This window comes from Heterodontus francisci, chromosome 3, assembly GCF_036365525.1.
Source record: "Heterodontus francisci isolate sHetFra1 chromosome 3, sHetFra1.hap1, whole genome shotgun sequence".
Lineage (NCBI taxonomy): Eukaryota > Metazoa > Chordata > Chondrichthyes > Heterodontiformes > Heterodontidae > Heterodontus > Heterodontus francisci.
In genome coordinates this window covers 23,886,674-23,903,787 of record NC_090373.1, presented here as the reverse complement: position 1 = coordinate 23,903,787, position 17,114 = coordinate 23,886,674, and the positions used below count along the sequence as shown (strand labels likewise).

At 44.1% G+C, this 17,114-nt stretch overlaps 2 protein-coding genes across 3 annotated transcripts in view; one reads left to right on the top strand and one right to left on the bottom strand.

Moving 5' to 3' along the window:
• Window positions 1-1,362: 1,362 nt before the first annotated feature.
• nup43 (nucleoporin 43) lies at window positions 1,363-16,253 on the bottom strand. Of its 2 annotated transcripts, none has more exons than XM_068020177.1 (8): window positions 16,095-16,253; window positions 14,345-14,467; window positions 10,744-10,821; window positions 10,248-10,413; window positions 8,869-9,004; window positions 7,270-7,421; window positions 3,986-4,108; window positions 1,363-1,745 (listed from the first exon to the last, which is right to left on the bottom strand). In XM_068020177.1, exons 1-8 carry the CDS (start codon window positions 16,203-16,205, stop codon window positions 1,522-1,524), a joined length of 1,113 nt encoding a protein of 370 aa, XP_067876278.1. In that variant the 5' UTR covers window positions 16,206-16,253; the 3' UTR covers window positions 1,363-1,521. The 2 variants fall into 2 exon arrangements, with proteins under 2 accessions (XP_067876278.1, XP_067876279.1); XM_068020178.1 differs by having other exon boundaries at window positions 10,248-10,410.
• A 29-nt stretch (window positions 16,254-16,282) lies between these two features.
• shprh (SNF2 histone linker PHD RING helicase) overlaps window positions 16,283-17,114 on the top strand; it is a 162,756-nt gene continuing 161,924 nt past the window's right edge. Inside the window, exon 1 of the mRNA XM_068020176.1 lies at window positions 16,283-16,347. The gene's annotated coding sequence lies outside the window, so the exon portion shown is untranslated. The remainder of the gene's footprint in view (window positions 16,348-17,114) is intronic.

The window sequence follows — 17,114 nt, the reverse complement described above, 5'->3', positions numbered from 1 at the left end:
AGGAGGATGAGCTACATGAAATGGCAAAGGCTATCAATAGGTCATGATGCCTTTTGAGTCTTTCCAAAGACGTTAAGAATTTATGTCTCCCTTTTTCTGTAAGGAGGTGGAGGTAGAGTTGACATCACAGCTGATTGGTGGTGTCACTCTCCGTGCAGCCCTATGGCGCATGTTATCAGCAGGCATTCAGATAGCACATTTATTTAATCGTGTTTTTTTTTGCCACTCTCTGGAGGTTGTATGGATGGTTGGTGGGGCACAGATGGGGATCGTGATGTCTGTAAGTTGTACCACGACAGCATGTGACAGACTCCATGAACCTGCTTGTCTTCTCCTGTCCTTCACTTTCATATGTTCGTCAGTGAACTTATGCTACTGCTCGGTAACAAACGCTCCAGCACAATGTTCATAAGTCATGCAATGTATTGCCAGATACACATTGTCTCACATAGCATATGAAAGCTAACCATTTGGGTGAGCTATTGGAGGGTGACCAATGCAATTGTACCCTCCCAAGAATGGAATTTATTGAAGCGAGCATAGCAAATTACTTGCTCTTGAAGTGCAGTCAGTTAGATCATCAAGTATGGCAGCCATTGTTTTCCAAGGTCCAACAAGCAGTAAATGATAAATAGTTTTTGGTGGTCTTGGATGAGGCAGGAAAGTTGGTTAGGACACTGAGACTTCCCTTCACTCTTTAAGACAGTCCTTAAAACTTGCCTCTTCAATTAAACCTTTTGTCACCAGTCCGAATGACTCCTTCTTGTGCTTGGTGTCAATTTGTCTGATTACACTCTTCATGAGGTACCTTGGGACATTTTACCACGTTAAAGGCACTATATAAAATGTAAGCTCTTGATGGAGATTATGCGCTCAAGTCCTAGAAGAAGGTTTGAACCGATGATGTTGACTCAAAAGGGAAGAATGGTATCACTTCAGCCTAAGGTCCAATACGCGCAATTTTCCAACCAGTCAGAAAACTCCAACAAGGGCACATGTCCAATATGCACCTTCATCAGGTGAAGCTTCCCAGTAGTGGCAAAGTTAGAAAACTACTTCTATAATTTCTAGCTGGAGATTGACTGTGTGAGACCAGCAGATTCTCTGGCAGTGGGGTGGGGGACCCATTCAAATCAACTTATGTTTTTAAGTTCTGGAAGGACTTTGTCCCTCCAGCTTAGCATCTCGCAAATTGTGGGCCAGAGTCTTAGAAATCTGACACTCAGGCAAGTGCTTTTCAGTGAACTTAATCAGAGAATACCATCATGGGTTGATAGGAGTTTGCTATTGAAGGTTGCGGGCTCGAGTCCAACTCGATAGTTTGGCCTTTTGCCCAATGTTTAAAGAAGACATAACCAAGGCAGCTTTGATGGTAATTTATTTTTTTAAAAAAGGTCAACTAAGCCTGCTTGCCATTGTGCTGCACTCATAGGCTGGCAGGTTTTTTTTTAAGAACAATGGTACATGTACAAGAATTTACATTTGAGATTTATCAAAGTCTGCTGTGTGGCTTTCTTCCTATCAGAGCTCCAAATTGCTGGTCATGTAGATAGCTTCAGCATCTGTCCCACACACTAAATGTTCTCCCACAACATCCAAACTATTCACCGACAGGACATAAGCTGACAGCAGGTTATCGATATCCACTCTTCCTTTTGCAGCATCCATGGTGAGCCATGCACTGCTCACTGATTGGTTCATCTCAGCGTGGGGAACTGTACTATTCAATGAGAAGTTTCTTCTGCCTAAGAAAATGTAAGAGAAAGAGAAGTGATGAGAACAATGTTGTGCACTTATAATAAAAACTTACCCTTCAGTGCATTTGTTGCTCAATTAACATTCAATTTTCAGAACCACCAATAGAGTCATAGAGTTATACAGCACAGAAACAAACCCTTCGGCCCATCGTGTCTGTGCCGACCACCAAGCACCTATCTGTTCTAATCCCATTTTCCAGCACTTGACTCGTAGCCTTGTATGCTATGGCGTTTCAAGTGCTCATCTAAATACTTCTTAAATGTTGTGAGGGTTCCTGCCTCTACCACCCCTTCAGGCAGTGCATTCCAGATTCCAACCACCCTCCGGATGAAAACTTTTTTCCTCAACTCCCCTCTAAACCTCTTGCCCCTTACCTTAAATCTATGCTCCCCTGGTTATTGACCCCTCCGCTAAGGGAAAAAGTTTCTTCCTATTTATCCTATCAATGCTCCTCATAATTTTGTATACATCAATCAGGTCCCCCCTCAGCCTTCTCTGCTCCAAGGAAAACAACCCTAGCCTATGTAGTCTCTTTTCATAGCTGAAATGCTCCAGCCCAGGCAACACCCTGGTGAATCTCCTCTGCACCCTCTCTGGTGCAATCACATCCTTCCTATAGTGTGGTGCCCAGAACTGTACACAGTACTCCAGTTGTGGCCTAACTAGCATTTTATACAGCTCCATCATAACCTCCCTGCTCTTATATTCTATGCCTCGGCTAATAAAGGCAAGTATCCCATGTGCCTTCCTAACCACCTTACCTACCTGTGCTGCTGCTACCAATCTTGCACTATAGTCAAACACCAAATGTCTACAGTTTGGTGCTCCCACTACAGCCTGGAGTTTTGTCTGCTGTCAACAACACATTCTGTATATTGTTGCACCAGCAAACACATACATATTTTCAATCAGAGGCAGCCTGAATTCAGAAAGTGATTAAGATTTAGAGACCTCAAGGTTATAATCAGAGTTGGGAATGGTAGCATAGTGGTTATGTTACTGGACTAGTAATCCAGAGGGCTGCACTAATGATCTAGAGAAATGAGTTCAATCCCACCATGGCACTTGGGGAATTAATTAAATCAGTTAATTAAATAAATCTGGAAACCAAAAGCTATTTTGGTGACCATATAACTACTGGATTGTCATAAAAACCCATCTGGTTCACTAATGTCCTTTAGGGAAGAAAATCTGCTGTCCTTACACGGTCTGGCCTACGTGTAAATCCAGACCCACAGCAATGTGGTCGGCTCTTAACTCTCCTCTGAATTAGCCTAGCAAGCCACTCAGTTGTCAAGAAGGTGGCTCATCACCACCTTTTTAAGGGCAATCAGGGATGAGCAATAAATGCTGTATTGTTCAGCAACACCCATATCCTGTGAATGAATAAAAAGTCAGATAGAGACAGTGAGGGGAGTGGAGAACAGAGTGTGCTTAGCCAGGCGGGAGGGGAGCGGAGATACAGGGGTAGAGAGCAGAAAGGTGAGAGAAGCTGCCTGGATTCTGGAATTCCCTTCCTAAACCTTTCCGCCTCTCTATCTTGCTTTCCTCCTTTAAGATGCTCCTTAAAACCTACCTCTTCGACCAACTGCCCTAATATCTCCTTGTGTGGCTCATGTAAAGGTTCCTTGTGATGTTTTATTAAGTTAAAGATATAATTCAAGTTACTGTTGGTGAGAGAGAGCGAGAGAGAATGTGCGAGCAAAGGGCGGTGCGGTGAGGAAGAGAAAAAAAAAGAGAATGAGAGACAGATAGACGAAAGAGTACACGCAAGCCAGAGAGATTGGGAGAGGGAAGAAAGGAAAGTGTGTTGGGATGGCAGGGGGCAAACAGTGTGTGCTAGAGAGAGGGGGGAAAGGAGAGAGAGCACACAGAGAGCCAGAGAGAAAAGGGGACAGAGAGAAGCGAGATGGGTGTCTCCTGTGGGTGTGAGCACATTTCCAGCGAGGCAGGGCTTTGAGGCGACGTGCCAAAGTATGTGGTTGTGGCAGCACCCACTCTGCCTCCTGACTCTCAGTGCTGAGCTGGAATGTCTTGAAGGAAGGTTTTCACGACCCAAAGAATGAACTCACCTTTTCAGATCAGTATATACTTTGCACCAAGCCCACACTTGATTTTTTTTTAAATAAAAAATCTCTGCTCCATAGCATTTTCTGGGATGATTTAATATACTATCCAATGCCAGCAGGCAACATCTGCAACTTTGAATCAGTGACTCGGTTCATACCTTGTTGAAGAAAGGAAGGCAGATCAGGAGTTATAACTGAAGCATTCCAGTGCCACAGTGACCCATCCTCAGAGCAGGTAAACACATGGTCAGGATTGGAGGGGTGAAAATGAACTTCCCACACTGTTAATAAAGTATACCACACAGTGAGAACTCTGCACTCTGCCATTCAACCGTATACATTTACAACAAACGAAGCGCAACAGTGACACACATTCACACCAGCATAGTTCATTTATGGCATGTCTGTCATTGAACTGGAAGAGGCATGTCGAGATCACAGCACAGGAGGGAGCCAGTCAGCCCACTGTGGCCACTGCTAGCTACTGCACTGGACATGGGAGACATTGCTCAAGGCCATGTCTAGGAAGGACGAGCCAGAGATGAGGGGTGAGCTTTTAACTTACTCAGAATCCATTCACTTACAGAGTTAAAATCGGATCATAAGGTTGACATTAAAAATTGGATCACTGGGCAAATTCAGACCTCATTTTAAGTCTGACATCATATCCATTAAAAAAAAATATATATATTTCCATTAATTCTTATCTCTGTTTAGGGAAGGAACAGATATTTCTGTAGTGCCTTTCAAAACCTCAGGTCATTCCTAATAGCTTTATAGACAATGAAGTACTTTGAGTGTAGTCACTGTTATAATGTAGCAGCCAAATTGTGCACAGTTAGGTCCCACAAATAGCAATATTAAAACAACCATATTATCTATTACAGTGATGTTGGTTGAGGGATAAATATTGGTCAGGACACCAGGGAGAACAGCCCTGCTCTTCTTCAAATAGTGCCATGGGATCTTTCCATCCTCCGAGGGAGCAAATGGGCCTCGGTTTAACATCTCAGCCAAAATTCTGCACCTCCAACAGTGCAGTGCTCTATCAGTACTGCACTGTAATGTATGTGCTCAAGTTTCTGGAGTGGGACCTGAATCCACAACCTTCTGACTCAGAGGCGAGAGAGAGCTGCTGAGCTATGGCTGATGCTTTAAACTCATCAGGGACAGTTTATGAGGGGGTGGGCTGATTGGAGAGGAGAGGGGGAACAGGAGAAGAAAACACAAGTATAGTGACAAATTTACACACGCAGTTTCATTATAAACGTAAAAACGGTAAATTGTCAGTGACATCATTCGAAATATCAGTTTCAATCACACCACTTCTCTTGACCCTCCCACAACCTCTGATTTGTCACACTGCTTATACAGTACTGGATGAGCAGAAATTTCCTCCAACTAAATATTGTGAAGACCAAAACCATTGCCATAATTCCACCTCTATAGCATTGCCCCCAACAGCCCTGCCTCAGCTCTCCTGCTGCTGAAAACTTCATCATGTCTTTAATTTGATTTGGCTTGACTATTCCAATGTTCTCCTGGCCAGCCTCCCACCTTGCACCCTGCATAAATTTGAGTTCATCCAAAACTCTGCTGGCCCTATCCTAACTCACACCAAGTCCCATTCACTCATCACACCTGTGATCACTGACCTATACTGGCTCCCAGACTGGCAACACCTTGGTTTTCGAATACTCATCTGTTTTTTCAAATCCCTCCATGGTCTCACCCCTCCTCAGTTCTGTAACCTCTTCCAGCCTTGGAGATCTCTGCCCTCTGCCAACTTCTGGCTTCTTGCGCACCCTTGACTTTAATGGCTCCACCAATGATGACTGTGCTTTCAGTTGCCTAGAACCCAAACTCTGGAATTCCCTCCCTTAAACCTCTCCGCTTCTCTACATTTCTTTTCTCCTTTAAGATATTCCTTAAAACCTACCTCAAAAACCAAGCTTTTGGTCAGTTGTCCTAATATCTCAAATGGCTCTTGTCGAATTTTGGTTGATAATATTCCTATCAAGTACCTTGGGACACGTTACTACATTAAAGGCACTATATAAATGCAAGTTGTTCTTTATAATGGAAAACTCTTGTGTGCAGCCACACTACTGTTAACATGGTACTAATGCCTGTAGCATTGCATAAAGAGAGCCAAGTTCAAGTGCAGTATTCAGGTCAAGCAGGGTTAGAGTGGGGGAACTGAACTGGATCAAAAAGGGTGGGAGGGGGTGTTGAGGAAGAGTGGAGGCAGATAGAAAGTAATAGGATGGGAAAAGAGGACAGGGAGCTTGTGTCTAATTAGGTAAGCGATGGTCAGTGCGGAGGGAAGTGGGAGGAGCGGGCAGAAAATGGCGAGGGTATAGGGCTCCTGTAACCAAAACAATGTTCAGTGGGTTGGGGAGGAGGTGGATGTTCAACTGAGTGGTTGTGACTCTGATCATAGAGTGCTGAGGAGATATTCTCAAGTAATGTGGGTGCTGATCAACAAAATGGGAGTGTGTTAGTTCTAATCACTTAAGTGGGGTTGATGGTATAGATGGCTCCAAACATCTATGCACTGTTCAGCAATGGGTGGAATCACAATATTTCTGTTCCATGCAGGCCAAAGGTTAAGGGTAGGATAGTGGAGAATGGAAAGAATTCAATGATTAACACAGAAATAAAATGAAGTAATCAGGCCAGTTCTTCAAGAGGTTTGAAGTTGAGAATATTAGGGCCATTAGGAATCACACTATAAAGGATGGACACCAGGATTAGGCCCTGCACCAGTGAGATGGATTTGAAGGGTGCTTCAGTCTTTCAGATCTGGTGGGAATTCACATGGATCCTTTAGTGGGCTCCACATACATTACAGTGAAAGCAAGTCAAAGGAAGACTCCTCTAAATAAAACCTCCATTAAGCTGCACCAATTGTCATTACTAACTTACCAATGGTAATTGTGTAAGTATTGTCACTGGTGTCGAAGTGTCAATTTATAATAGTCCTTCAAAACTGTTATTTGTAAATATAAGTTATTTGTAAGTCTGGACAATGCAGTAAGTACCAGGGAACTAGGACAGTGCGGGTGTTCAAGCTCCACACAAGCCTCCTCCCTACTCAACTTCATCTCACCCTATCAACATAATCTTCGATTCCTTTCTTGCTCATGTATTTATCTAGCTTCCCCTGAAATGCATTTATGCCAATTGTCTCAAGTACTCCCTGTGGTAGCGAGTTTCACATTCTCACCACTAAAGACGCTTCTCCTGAAAATAATTCAATGAAATGTAAATGCATTTTATTTTACAACCTGTCTCTCAATTCTGGATTATTGCCCCCATTATTCATGCTACCCCACCCAAAGAGTCTGAAAAAAAAAACCTGCAAGTTCAACAGATAAAAATTAGCGCTGGAAATTCTTAGCAGATAGAGGGTGGGAAAGACGACAAGAAACAAACATACTTTCAGCAGAATGAGCATCCAGCAAAGAGATGGGTATGCTTCCTTGTCTGACATCCCAGATACACAGTGTTCCATCCTGGCCGCCTGTCCCCACTATGTGCTGCTGGTTTGGATGTCTGTCTACACAGTGCAGTGGCACTCGTTCACCCGTCCTGGAAACCAACAAACAGTGGCATGAGGAAGAAGAATTGTATAGAGAGTAAGCGCACACTTCTCATTTTTAATGTTATGGCAACCAACGTTTCAGATCTGCTAGAGGTCTTTAAAATAATGAGAAGGTTTTATAGGCTAGAAATGGAGAAAATGTTTCCACTTGTGGCGAGAGCAAAACTAGGGCAGCACCTTCCAAACCTGCGGCCTCTACCAACTAGAAGGACAAGGGCAGCAAATGCACGGGAACACCACCACCTGCAAGTCACACACCATCCTGACTTGGGACTATATCACCATTTCTTCACTGTCGCTGGGTCAAAATCCTGGAACTCCTTCCTAACAGCACTGTGGGTATACCTACCCCAAATGGACTGCAGCGGTTCAAGAAGGCAGCTCACCACCACCTTCTCAAGGGCAATTAGGGATGGGTAATAAATGCTGGCTGAGCCAGCGATGCCCTCATCCCATGAATGAATTAAAAAAAACACATGACAATCACTAATAAATACAATAGAAAATTCAGGAGAAACTTCTTTACCTACAGAACAGCGGGAAATTGGAACTCAGTACTGTCCCATTTCCTACATTACAGCAGTGACTACAATTCAAAAGTATTTTACTGGCTGTAAGCACTTTGGGACATCTGGAAGTTGTGAAAGGTGCGATATAAATGCAAGTGTACTCACTGTTTCCTCTTTCTAGGGTGACTCGGTAAATCGACATCATAAGTTTATCAAAACAATGAAGGGAGGGGTCTGGACATTTTTTTTTTTAAATGCAGGACATGAAATGTTCAATGTGAAAGTGGTGGAAACAGAATCCCTAAGAACTGTCAAAATATATTTTTTTAAAGCGTATGGGGAAAGGATAGGGAAATGGAAGTCAAATGTGTGTGTGATGGGTTGAATGGCCTCCTTCTGTGCCGTAAAATGTAATTCAAAATTCAGATGTGTAAATGTGCACCAGCTGAGGTCCAACTGATCTGTGCAGCACGGACTGCAGAGCTGGAGGGCTATGGGTCTAAGGGCCCGTGTCTTCAGTCCTTTCACCGTGAAGGGCAGACTTCCAATCTCTATGATCTAAGTATGGAGGTGGATATTTGAAGAGGGGTGTAGCCTTTGATTTGAATTGTCCTTTTAGTGAGGGGGGTGGGGGGTGGTGGTGGATAGCAGATGTTGCAAACTTGCATTCTAACAATGTCTGTTGATGAGTTCCACTCAAATGTTAAACTTTTTTCACACGACGAACAACCTGCTGTGCATTTCTACCACTCTTTTTAATCTCGAGTATTGCAAAATAACAGGGCTTTGAAAGGTTTCTACAATTGCAGTTATGACTTATCTATGTGATTGTAATTATCTATTTTGCATCATCTCTTGCGGTTTCGTACATACATTCCCTATATCTGGAGCAAGCTTAAAAGAAAATAGCAATTGCTGAACTTACAAAGAATATATTTGAGAAGGCTTATTTCCTGGCTGTCTGAAGTCCCAGATTTTCAACTGCCCAATAGAGTTGACTGTCAACAGCTCTGTAGTTCGCAGGAAGGTGACTGCATTGAGGGAACTGCTATCAGCATTGTCTGGAAGGAGAAGAGATAATAAGCCGCGCTGTGGAGACCCACTTTCAAACAAACACTCTTATTCTAAGCAGAAGACAAGCTTGTTAAAGCCAATACCACTACTGTTCATCAGTACGGGCTTGTGAGACAGTGCTATTGGTTGTTGGAAGCCTGTTTTCACTTTGCAAGATTAATTCATTATGCAGGTGTCAGCTGTGGGTCAGTAGGTAGCACACTCTCTTCCAAGTCAGGAGGCTGTGGGTTCAAGTCCCACTCAAGGGCCTTGAGCACAAAATGTAGACAGACACTCCCAATAGTGAAGGAGTATTATTACACTGTCAGAGCTGCTGTCTTTCGGGTCAGATATTAACCAAGGTCCTGTCTACCGTCTCAAGGTGGGTGCAAAAGATGTCATGGAATTATTCAAACAGTAGATGAGTTCTCTCCAGTGTCTTTCAAATCCTACCTAAAAACAGATTATCTGATCATTATCGCCAAATAGATCCATCTCTCTTTCCTCCTTTAAGCCTACCTCTTTGACCAAGCTTTTAGATACCTGCCATTTCTCTGTGACTCGGTGTCAGATTTTGCCTAATTATGCTCCTATGAAGCGCTTTGTACATCAAAGGCACCATATAAATGCAAGTTGTTCTACATACTCTTTGAAATTATTTTTAAAAAATAATCCTATTTTCAGGGAATAGGCAATAGAGGAAGTTGAAACAAGTAACTGAGAAGGCCAATTCCTTGAGGGGGTGGGGGGCAAAACACTTACCATCAGGTGCCTTTGCCCTGTAGAGTTTCATTGGTGAAATGGAAGGTTGAACAACCCAAGAATTTGATTTCTCCTTTTGTGCATGTTTCTCAGCTGATACTCCAGTGCAGTACTGAAGGAGTGTTGCACTGGCGGAAGTGCCGTCTTTCAGATCAGATATTAAACTGAGGCTTTGTCCACTCTCAGGTGGACACAAAAAATCCCATGATTCTATTTTGAAAGACAGCATGGGAGTTCTCTCTGCTGTGCTAACCACTATTTATCCCTCAATCAACATCACTATTTGGTCATCATCACATTGCCATTTGTGGGAGTTTGATGTGTGCAAATTGGCTGCCATGTTTCCAACATTTGTATTACAACAGTGACTACACTTCAAAAGTAAACTTGTAAAGAGCTTTGGGACGTTCTGAGGTCCTGACAGGCTCTGTATAAACGCAAGTTCTTTCATTATCAAGTGTGGTCAGACTTTTTTTTCTTTACACCCACCTATGGTCCGCACCGGTTCTTTTCGGTCAGCTTGGAAATGGTTGATCCGGCCATCCTCCCCGACGGTGATGATCTCGGGGCCGTCACAGACCAGACTCGTACAGGGAGCACTGCCGTGGGAATGGTAGTGGGCACGTTCCCAGCGCTGGAGGACAGACAGTGTCTGCTGGGGTGGGTAGAAAGAAACACAACCAGGACATTTAAAATCAGGAGTGTGAATCAGGCCATCAACACCAGGGGGCATTAAAACTGACAGAATATGGAAGAGCCAGTCTGCTTTGATTTAAAGAATAAACTAAGCCCATTTCTAAACTGTAACGGAAGGGCATCTTTTTACTTGCTGTTTGTGGGAATCAATGTTATTCCACAAAATGTCAAGTCAAGTCAATGCAGAGTCCTTGAAAAATAAAAGAACAGATTGAACAAACTTTCCTTCCGCTTTAAATTCCCACTTTTAGGATATTACTGTACAATCTTTCATATTTAGTATCTTTACCTCGCTGTTCAGATGATGACGGAATACAGTGACACTCCCTGTAGAAGAAGCAGTAATAATCCTCTCCTGATCCAGAAACTATAAAAGTAGAAAAGCTACAGTTATTTCTATCACAAATCGATGTAAGAATTTATAATGGAAGTAAGTTGAAAAGTGATAAAAATGTGAAAACAGGGATCAGGTTTTCTATAGATATTTGCAGACACAAATATTACACACACACCCGAAAATAGTAGCCCACATAATCCTAGCACCCCTTGCTTTGAATTCTGTTATGACCTCAGTGAGAACATTAACATAAAAAATACGAGATACGAACCCCCAGACCAATTTAAAGAATTACACAAGATTTCACGTTTTAAGACTTATAACAACGAAACTAAAAGAAATCCCTATTAACTGAATAATACCTTGTAAGTAGCTGATACCCCAGATTGCAAAGAAAGGTATTTTCTTTACATATTAAAACACTTGAAAACCTCATACTAATACATTACAAAATTCTCTTTGATGGTGAAATCTTTGTGGTTAAAAGTCCCAAACTCCTCCCAGTTGCAATGGGTTGGATCTCTCAGACCTTTCTCTCAATGCCCTCTTTGCTCACTTTCCTGAGCACTTTTGACCTGGATGTTCATGAATAAGGCAATTTCTCATGATCCTGCTGGTCTTTACTTCTCCACAAGCTTTAACTTTCAAAACAGGTTCGAGTCTTCACAGCCTTTTGCTGTATCAGACTTCCGAGAGCAGGTGTTCCCTCTCTCTCTCAAGGCTGCCACTCCTGGTCTTCTGTACAGCCTGTCTGCCTTCAGAAAATCTGTGAAATTTATCTGTACTGTAAAGTCAATAGCTTATTAAAATAAAAGCAAAATACTGCAGATGCTGGAAATCTGAAATAAAAACAAGAAATGCTGGAAATACTCAGCAGGTCTGGCAGCATCTGTGGAGAGAGAGGCAGAGTTAACATTTCAGGTCAGTGACTCTTCATCAGAACAGTTTGGGAGGGTGGGGGGGTTGCGGGTGGAGTGCGGTGATCTGAAATTACAGCATTAATTTTAAAATCTGCATATTGTGACACTACTATGACAATAAGAGTGGCAATGATTTGATAACTGCCCTGTCAATAACGCCTGGAGACTGCATCACTGGAAGTGATTTTATGCAAAATTGTATGCAACTATCCTCCACTCACTGCATTCTGCTGTTGGGGAGTTGGGGTGGGGTGGGGAGGGTGTGCAGGGGAGGTTTGCCAGGATGTTGCCAAGGATTGAGGACTTAGTTGAGTGGAGGGTAGGGACTGTTCCCCTTGCAGTACAGAAGGTTAGGTAATCTAAAAGAGGTTTACAAGTTGATGAGGTTTTGATCGAGTAACTAGGGAAAAGTATTTCCTCGAGTAAGCTGGTTAATAACTGGAGGGCATAGATTCAAAATCATTGGAAAAATAGCCGGAGGAGAGACGAGGAGAAATTTTTTGACTTAGAAGTGTTGGGATCTACCCAAAAATGTGGTGGAAGCTTAATTCCATAAATAATTTTAAAAGGGTGTTGGACAGGTACTTGAGGATGAGGAACTTACAGGCTTACAGATAAAAAGCAGGAATGTGGGAATGCTCTTTTGAGGAGCCAGCATAGGTCCGATAGGCCAAATAGTATCCTTTTGTGTTGTAAGTTTCTATGAGTCCATGAGTAAACCAAAATCACATGTCTTGCCCCAGCTCTAACTCATTGGCTGCCACAGAGTGATGTCAATATTCACTTTGTTATCTTAATGATGATGCTGCATTAGTTGCTCACACAGAAACTCAGCTACAAAGACTCATGGACTGTCTCTCCCATGCCTGTAACTTGTTCTCGACTATAAGCATCAAGAAAAACGTGGTCATGGGGCAAGGTGTTGCATCTCTGCCCCTGATCACACTAAACAACACCCCACTGGAAGTGGTTAGCAAATCCTGCGACCTTGGGTCCACGGTGACAGACAATCTGTCCCTTGATGCAGATCTCGATACATGCATAGGGAAAGCAGTTATCATGTATGGCTGACTTGCAAAACGCTCTTGTGATAATACCAAGCTGACGATTTATAAGGCCTGTGTTCTTAGCATCCTGCTGCATGACTGTGAAACATGGGCGACTTACAGCTACCAGAAAGAGCAGCTCAATAATTTCCATCTTTATTGTCTGCGGCACATCATGGCTATATCCTGACAGGACAAAATCACAAATGTGGCAGTCCTCTCAAAGGCACAGCTCCCAAGTGTGTTGTCACGACTCAAACAGAGGCAGCATCGGTGGATCGGACATGTCCGCAGGATGGAAGATGGTTGCATACCCAAGGACCTTCTGTATGGTGAGGTAGCCGGGGCCAGGCGACCAGTGGGGAGCCCAAAGCTCTGTTTCAAGGACGCTTGCAAGCGTGACATGAAGGCCCTAAATGTTGAATATCACACCTGGGAGTCATTAGCTGGTGAAAGAGGGAAATGGTGACACATCCTGTGGACTGGCGTGCACTACCACGATGACCAGTGGCTACAACAGCTTAGCAACAGGCACTAATGTCAAAAAGAACAACTCACAGCATCACTTGGCAGCTTCACGTGCAGCACTTGTGGCAGAACCTGTCTCTCAAGGATTGGCCTTCACAGCCATCAACAAAGATGCACCAAGAGAAGCCACCCCACCTAAATGGATTGTTTGCTGTATGTCCATCATCTTTTGTAGATGGAAGGATGCCAACCATATATCTTAATTTCACATGAATACAATTCCTTCTATGATAATTCAACACAATATACCATGTCGCACATAACAACTTACATTTATATAGTGCCTTTAGCATAATGATACACTTGTACAGCAGCATTATAAAACAAAGTATGACACTGAGCTACAAAAGGAGATATTAGGTTAGATGACCAAAAGTTTGGTCAAAGCAGGTTTTCAGGAGTGTTTTAAAGGAGAAAAGTGAGGCAGAGAGGTATAGGGAGGGAATTCCAGAGCTTGGGGCCGAGGCAATTGAAGGCACGGTCACCAATGGTGGAGAGATTAAAATCAGGGATGCATAAGAGGTCAGGATTAAATGAGCACAGGTATCGCAGAGGATAGTGGGATTGGAGGAGGTTACAGAGATAGGGAGGGACGAGGCCATGGAGGGATTTGAAAACAAGGATGAGAATTTTAAAATCAAGATGTTGCTTGACTGGGAGCCAATGTAGGTCAGCAAGCACAGGGGTGATAGGGGAACCGGACTTGGTGTGACTTAAGACATGGGCAGTAGAGTTCTGGATGACCTCAAGTTAACGGAGAGTAGAATGTGGGAGACCAGCCAGCAGCGTGTTGGAGTAGTCATGTCTAGAGGTAACGAAGGTATGAATGAGGGTTTCAGCAGCAGATAAGCTGAGACAGGGGCAACGTTGGACATTGAGATGGAAATAGGCAGTCTCAGCGATAGCACAAATAAGAGGTCACAATCCCAATTACATGTATATTATTAGAGCGGTGTTTGAAATGCAGTCTGATGCTAAGGTGGGGGAATTAGGATATAAAGGTGGTGAGTGAGATATGCTGCATCATTGCATTCAAGCTTGACCACTGTTTTGAATTACCTGTAGATCCATGACGTCACCATTGTGGTCTATTGCACACACGGGCTTAGGGTCGTCCAAGAACAGCTGATCCGGTTTCGTGTTTTCCATTTCACCTGTCACCCAAAGGCACACCTTGTTCTGCTGCATGGGACAATAGAGGAAAAAAGCTCATTACAGAGGTTTCAAAAAACAAAAGTTGTTTCAATTACAGCCCTCCAAAAGCTTGGCGTGAACTATTTAATCTGTACTGTATCGTCATATCCTTCAGTTCCACATTCAAAGTTAATAACACTCAAGTGAGAGGCGAGAGATGAATATACCAGAACACAATAACCAGAGAATCTTATACTAAGCAGGAGGTTATTCAGCCCATCGTGCCTGTGCCAGCTCATTGAAAGAGCTATCCAATTAGTCCCACTCCCTCTGCTCTTTCCCCATAGCCCTGCTCATTTTCCTTTTCAAAATGAAACTACTTATTCAATTTCCTTTTCAAAGTTACCATTGAATCGGCTTCCACCACCCTTTCAGGCAGAGCATTCAGATCATAACTTACTGCAGAAAAAGAGATTCTCATCTCCCCTCTGGTTCTTTAGCTATTATCTTAAATCTTTGCCCTCTGGTTACCGACTCTCCTGCAACTGGAAACAGTTCCTCGTTATTTATTCTCGTAAATCTCCTCTGCGCCCACTCCAAGGTCTTTAAATACATCCTAAAGTGCAGCACCCAAAATTGGCCACAATACTCCAGATAAGGTCTAACTAGTGATTTATCAAGTTCAGCATAACTTCCTAGCTACAACATAAATTTATAAAGTATTTACAGAACAGAAAACAGGTCAGTTTGACCAAATAGCTGCATGTTGTTGTTGAAGCTCCACACCAACCTCCTCCCATCTAACCTCATCAGCCCTGCTATTCCTTTCTCCCTCATGCTTTTATCTAGATTTACCTTAAATGTATCTATGCTGGTTGCCTCAACTGCTCCTTGTTGTAGTGAGTTCCACATTTCAACCACTCTCTGGGTAAAGATGTTTCTGCTGAGTTCTCTATTGGATTTATTAATGACAATCTTATATTGATGGCCTCTAGTTTTGGACTCCACAATAGATGGATTTGTCTTCTCTACATCGATCCTATCAAACCCTTTCATAATCTTCAAAGGTCTTTTTTTATCGGGTCACTCTCCCCTCAGACTTCTCTTTTTAAGAAAAAAGAGCCCCCAGATTGTACAATCTTTCCCAATAGGTATGACCTCAGTTATGGTATCATTTTAGGAAATATTTTAATACTTTTTTTGAGTGCCTCTATGTCCTTTTTATAATGGAGATTTGAACCTCCCCCTCCCCACTTCTCCCATCGCCCCCTCTCTCCTACCCTCTGCCCACCCCCTCCTTTCCCCTTCCATCACTCCTCACCCTCAGTCCTTGCCTTTCCCAACCCCGTCCTCCTTCCGACTATCCCTGCCTCCCATTCTCCCCCCAGCCCACTCGCCATCTCCCCCCCCCCACACCATACCCTCCTCTCCTTCTCCCCTCCCCCTCTAACACCTGCTCTCTCCCTCCCCCTCACTCCTCCCCCTTCCTTCTACCCTGTCCCCCTTTCCCATGTCCCCCAACCCCGACTTCGCTCCCCTCCCCCCCATCATCCCTCGCCTCTCTCTCCCTCCCCTCTCTGACTCTTTCTTACTTTACTCATCTCCCTCCAGGCTATGTTCTCTATTCCTCTCTCCCACAGTCTCGTTATTGGGTCCCAGCTCCCGCTCTGCTCACCTCAGAATCCCACGATCCGGTGGCGAAGCATTCGGGCGACTGCAGGCTGGATCCAGACACCGGCCGCCAGCGGACTTTGCTAATTTTCTGCGAAACATACCTGCCCTCCATCACAGCGACAAACACCTCCAACCACCAGCAGACAGACAACTTCCGGGTAATGGGTCAACTTCCGGGTCAATAGAATTGTCTTCCGGGGCGGCCTGCAGTCCAGTTATTGACGCTGTGAACCAAACCATTGTCGGGCTAAAGGGTAAGTAACATTGATTACTAACATTAGAGCCAGTATAATGTCCACTATCAGTGGGTCGTCAAACCATCTTGACTCAATAGGTTGTGACTTTAATTCCCACTCTAGAGACTTGAACACAAAATCCACTCATAGAGGGCAGTGTAGTTACTGAGGGAGTGCTGGACTGTCGGAGGGTCAGTACTGAGGGAGTGCTGCACTGTCGGAGGGTCAGTACTGAGGGAGTGCTGCATTGTCGGAGGGTCAGTACTGAGGGAGTGCTGCACTGTCAGAGGGTCAGTACTGAGGGAGTGCTGCATTGTCGGAGGGTCAGTACTGAGGGAGTGCTGCATTGTCGGAGGGTCAGTACTGAGGGAGTGCTGCATTGTCGGAGGGTCAGTACTGAGGGAGTGCTGCATTGTCGGAGGGTCAGTACTGAGGGAGTGCTGCATTGTCGGAGGGTCAGTACTGAGGGAGTGCTGCATTGTCGGAGGGTCAGTACTGAGGGAGTGCTGCATTGTCGGAGGGTCAGTACTGAGGGAGTGCTGCATTGTCGGAGGGTCAGTACTGAGGGAGTGCTGCATTGTCGGAGGGTCAGTACTGAGGGAGTGCTGCATTGTCGGAGGGTCAGTACTGAGGGAGTGCTGCATTGTCGGAGGGTCAGTACTGAGGGAGTGCTGCATTGTCGGAGGGTCAGTACTGAGGGAGTGCTGCATTGTCGGAGGGTCAGTACTGAGGGAGTGCTGCACTGTCAGAGGGTCAGTACTGAGGGAGTGCTGCACTGTCAGAGG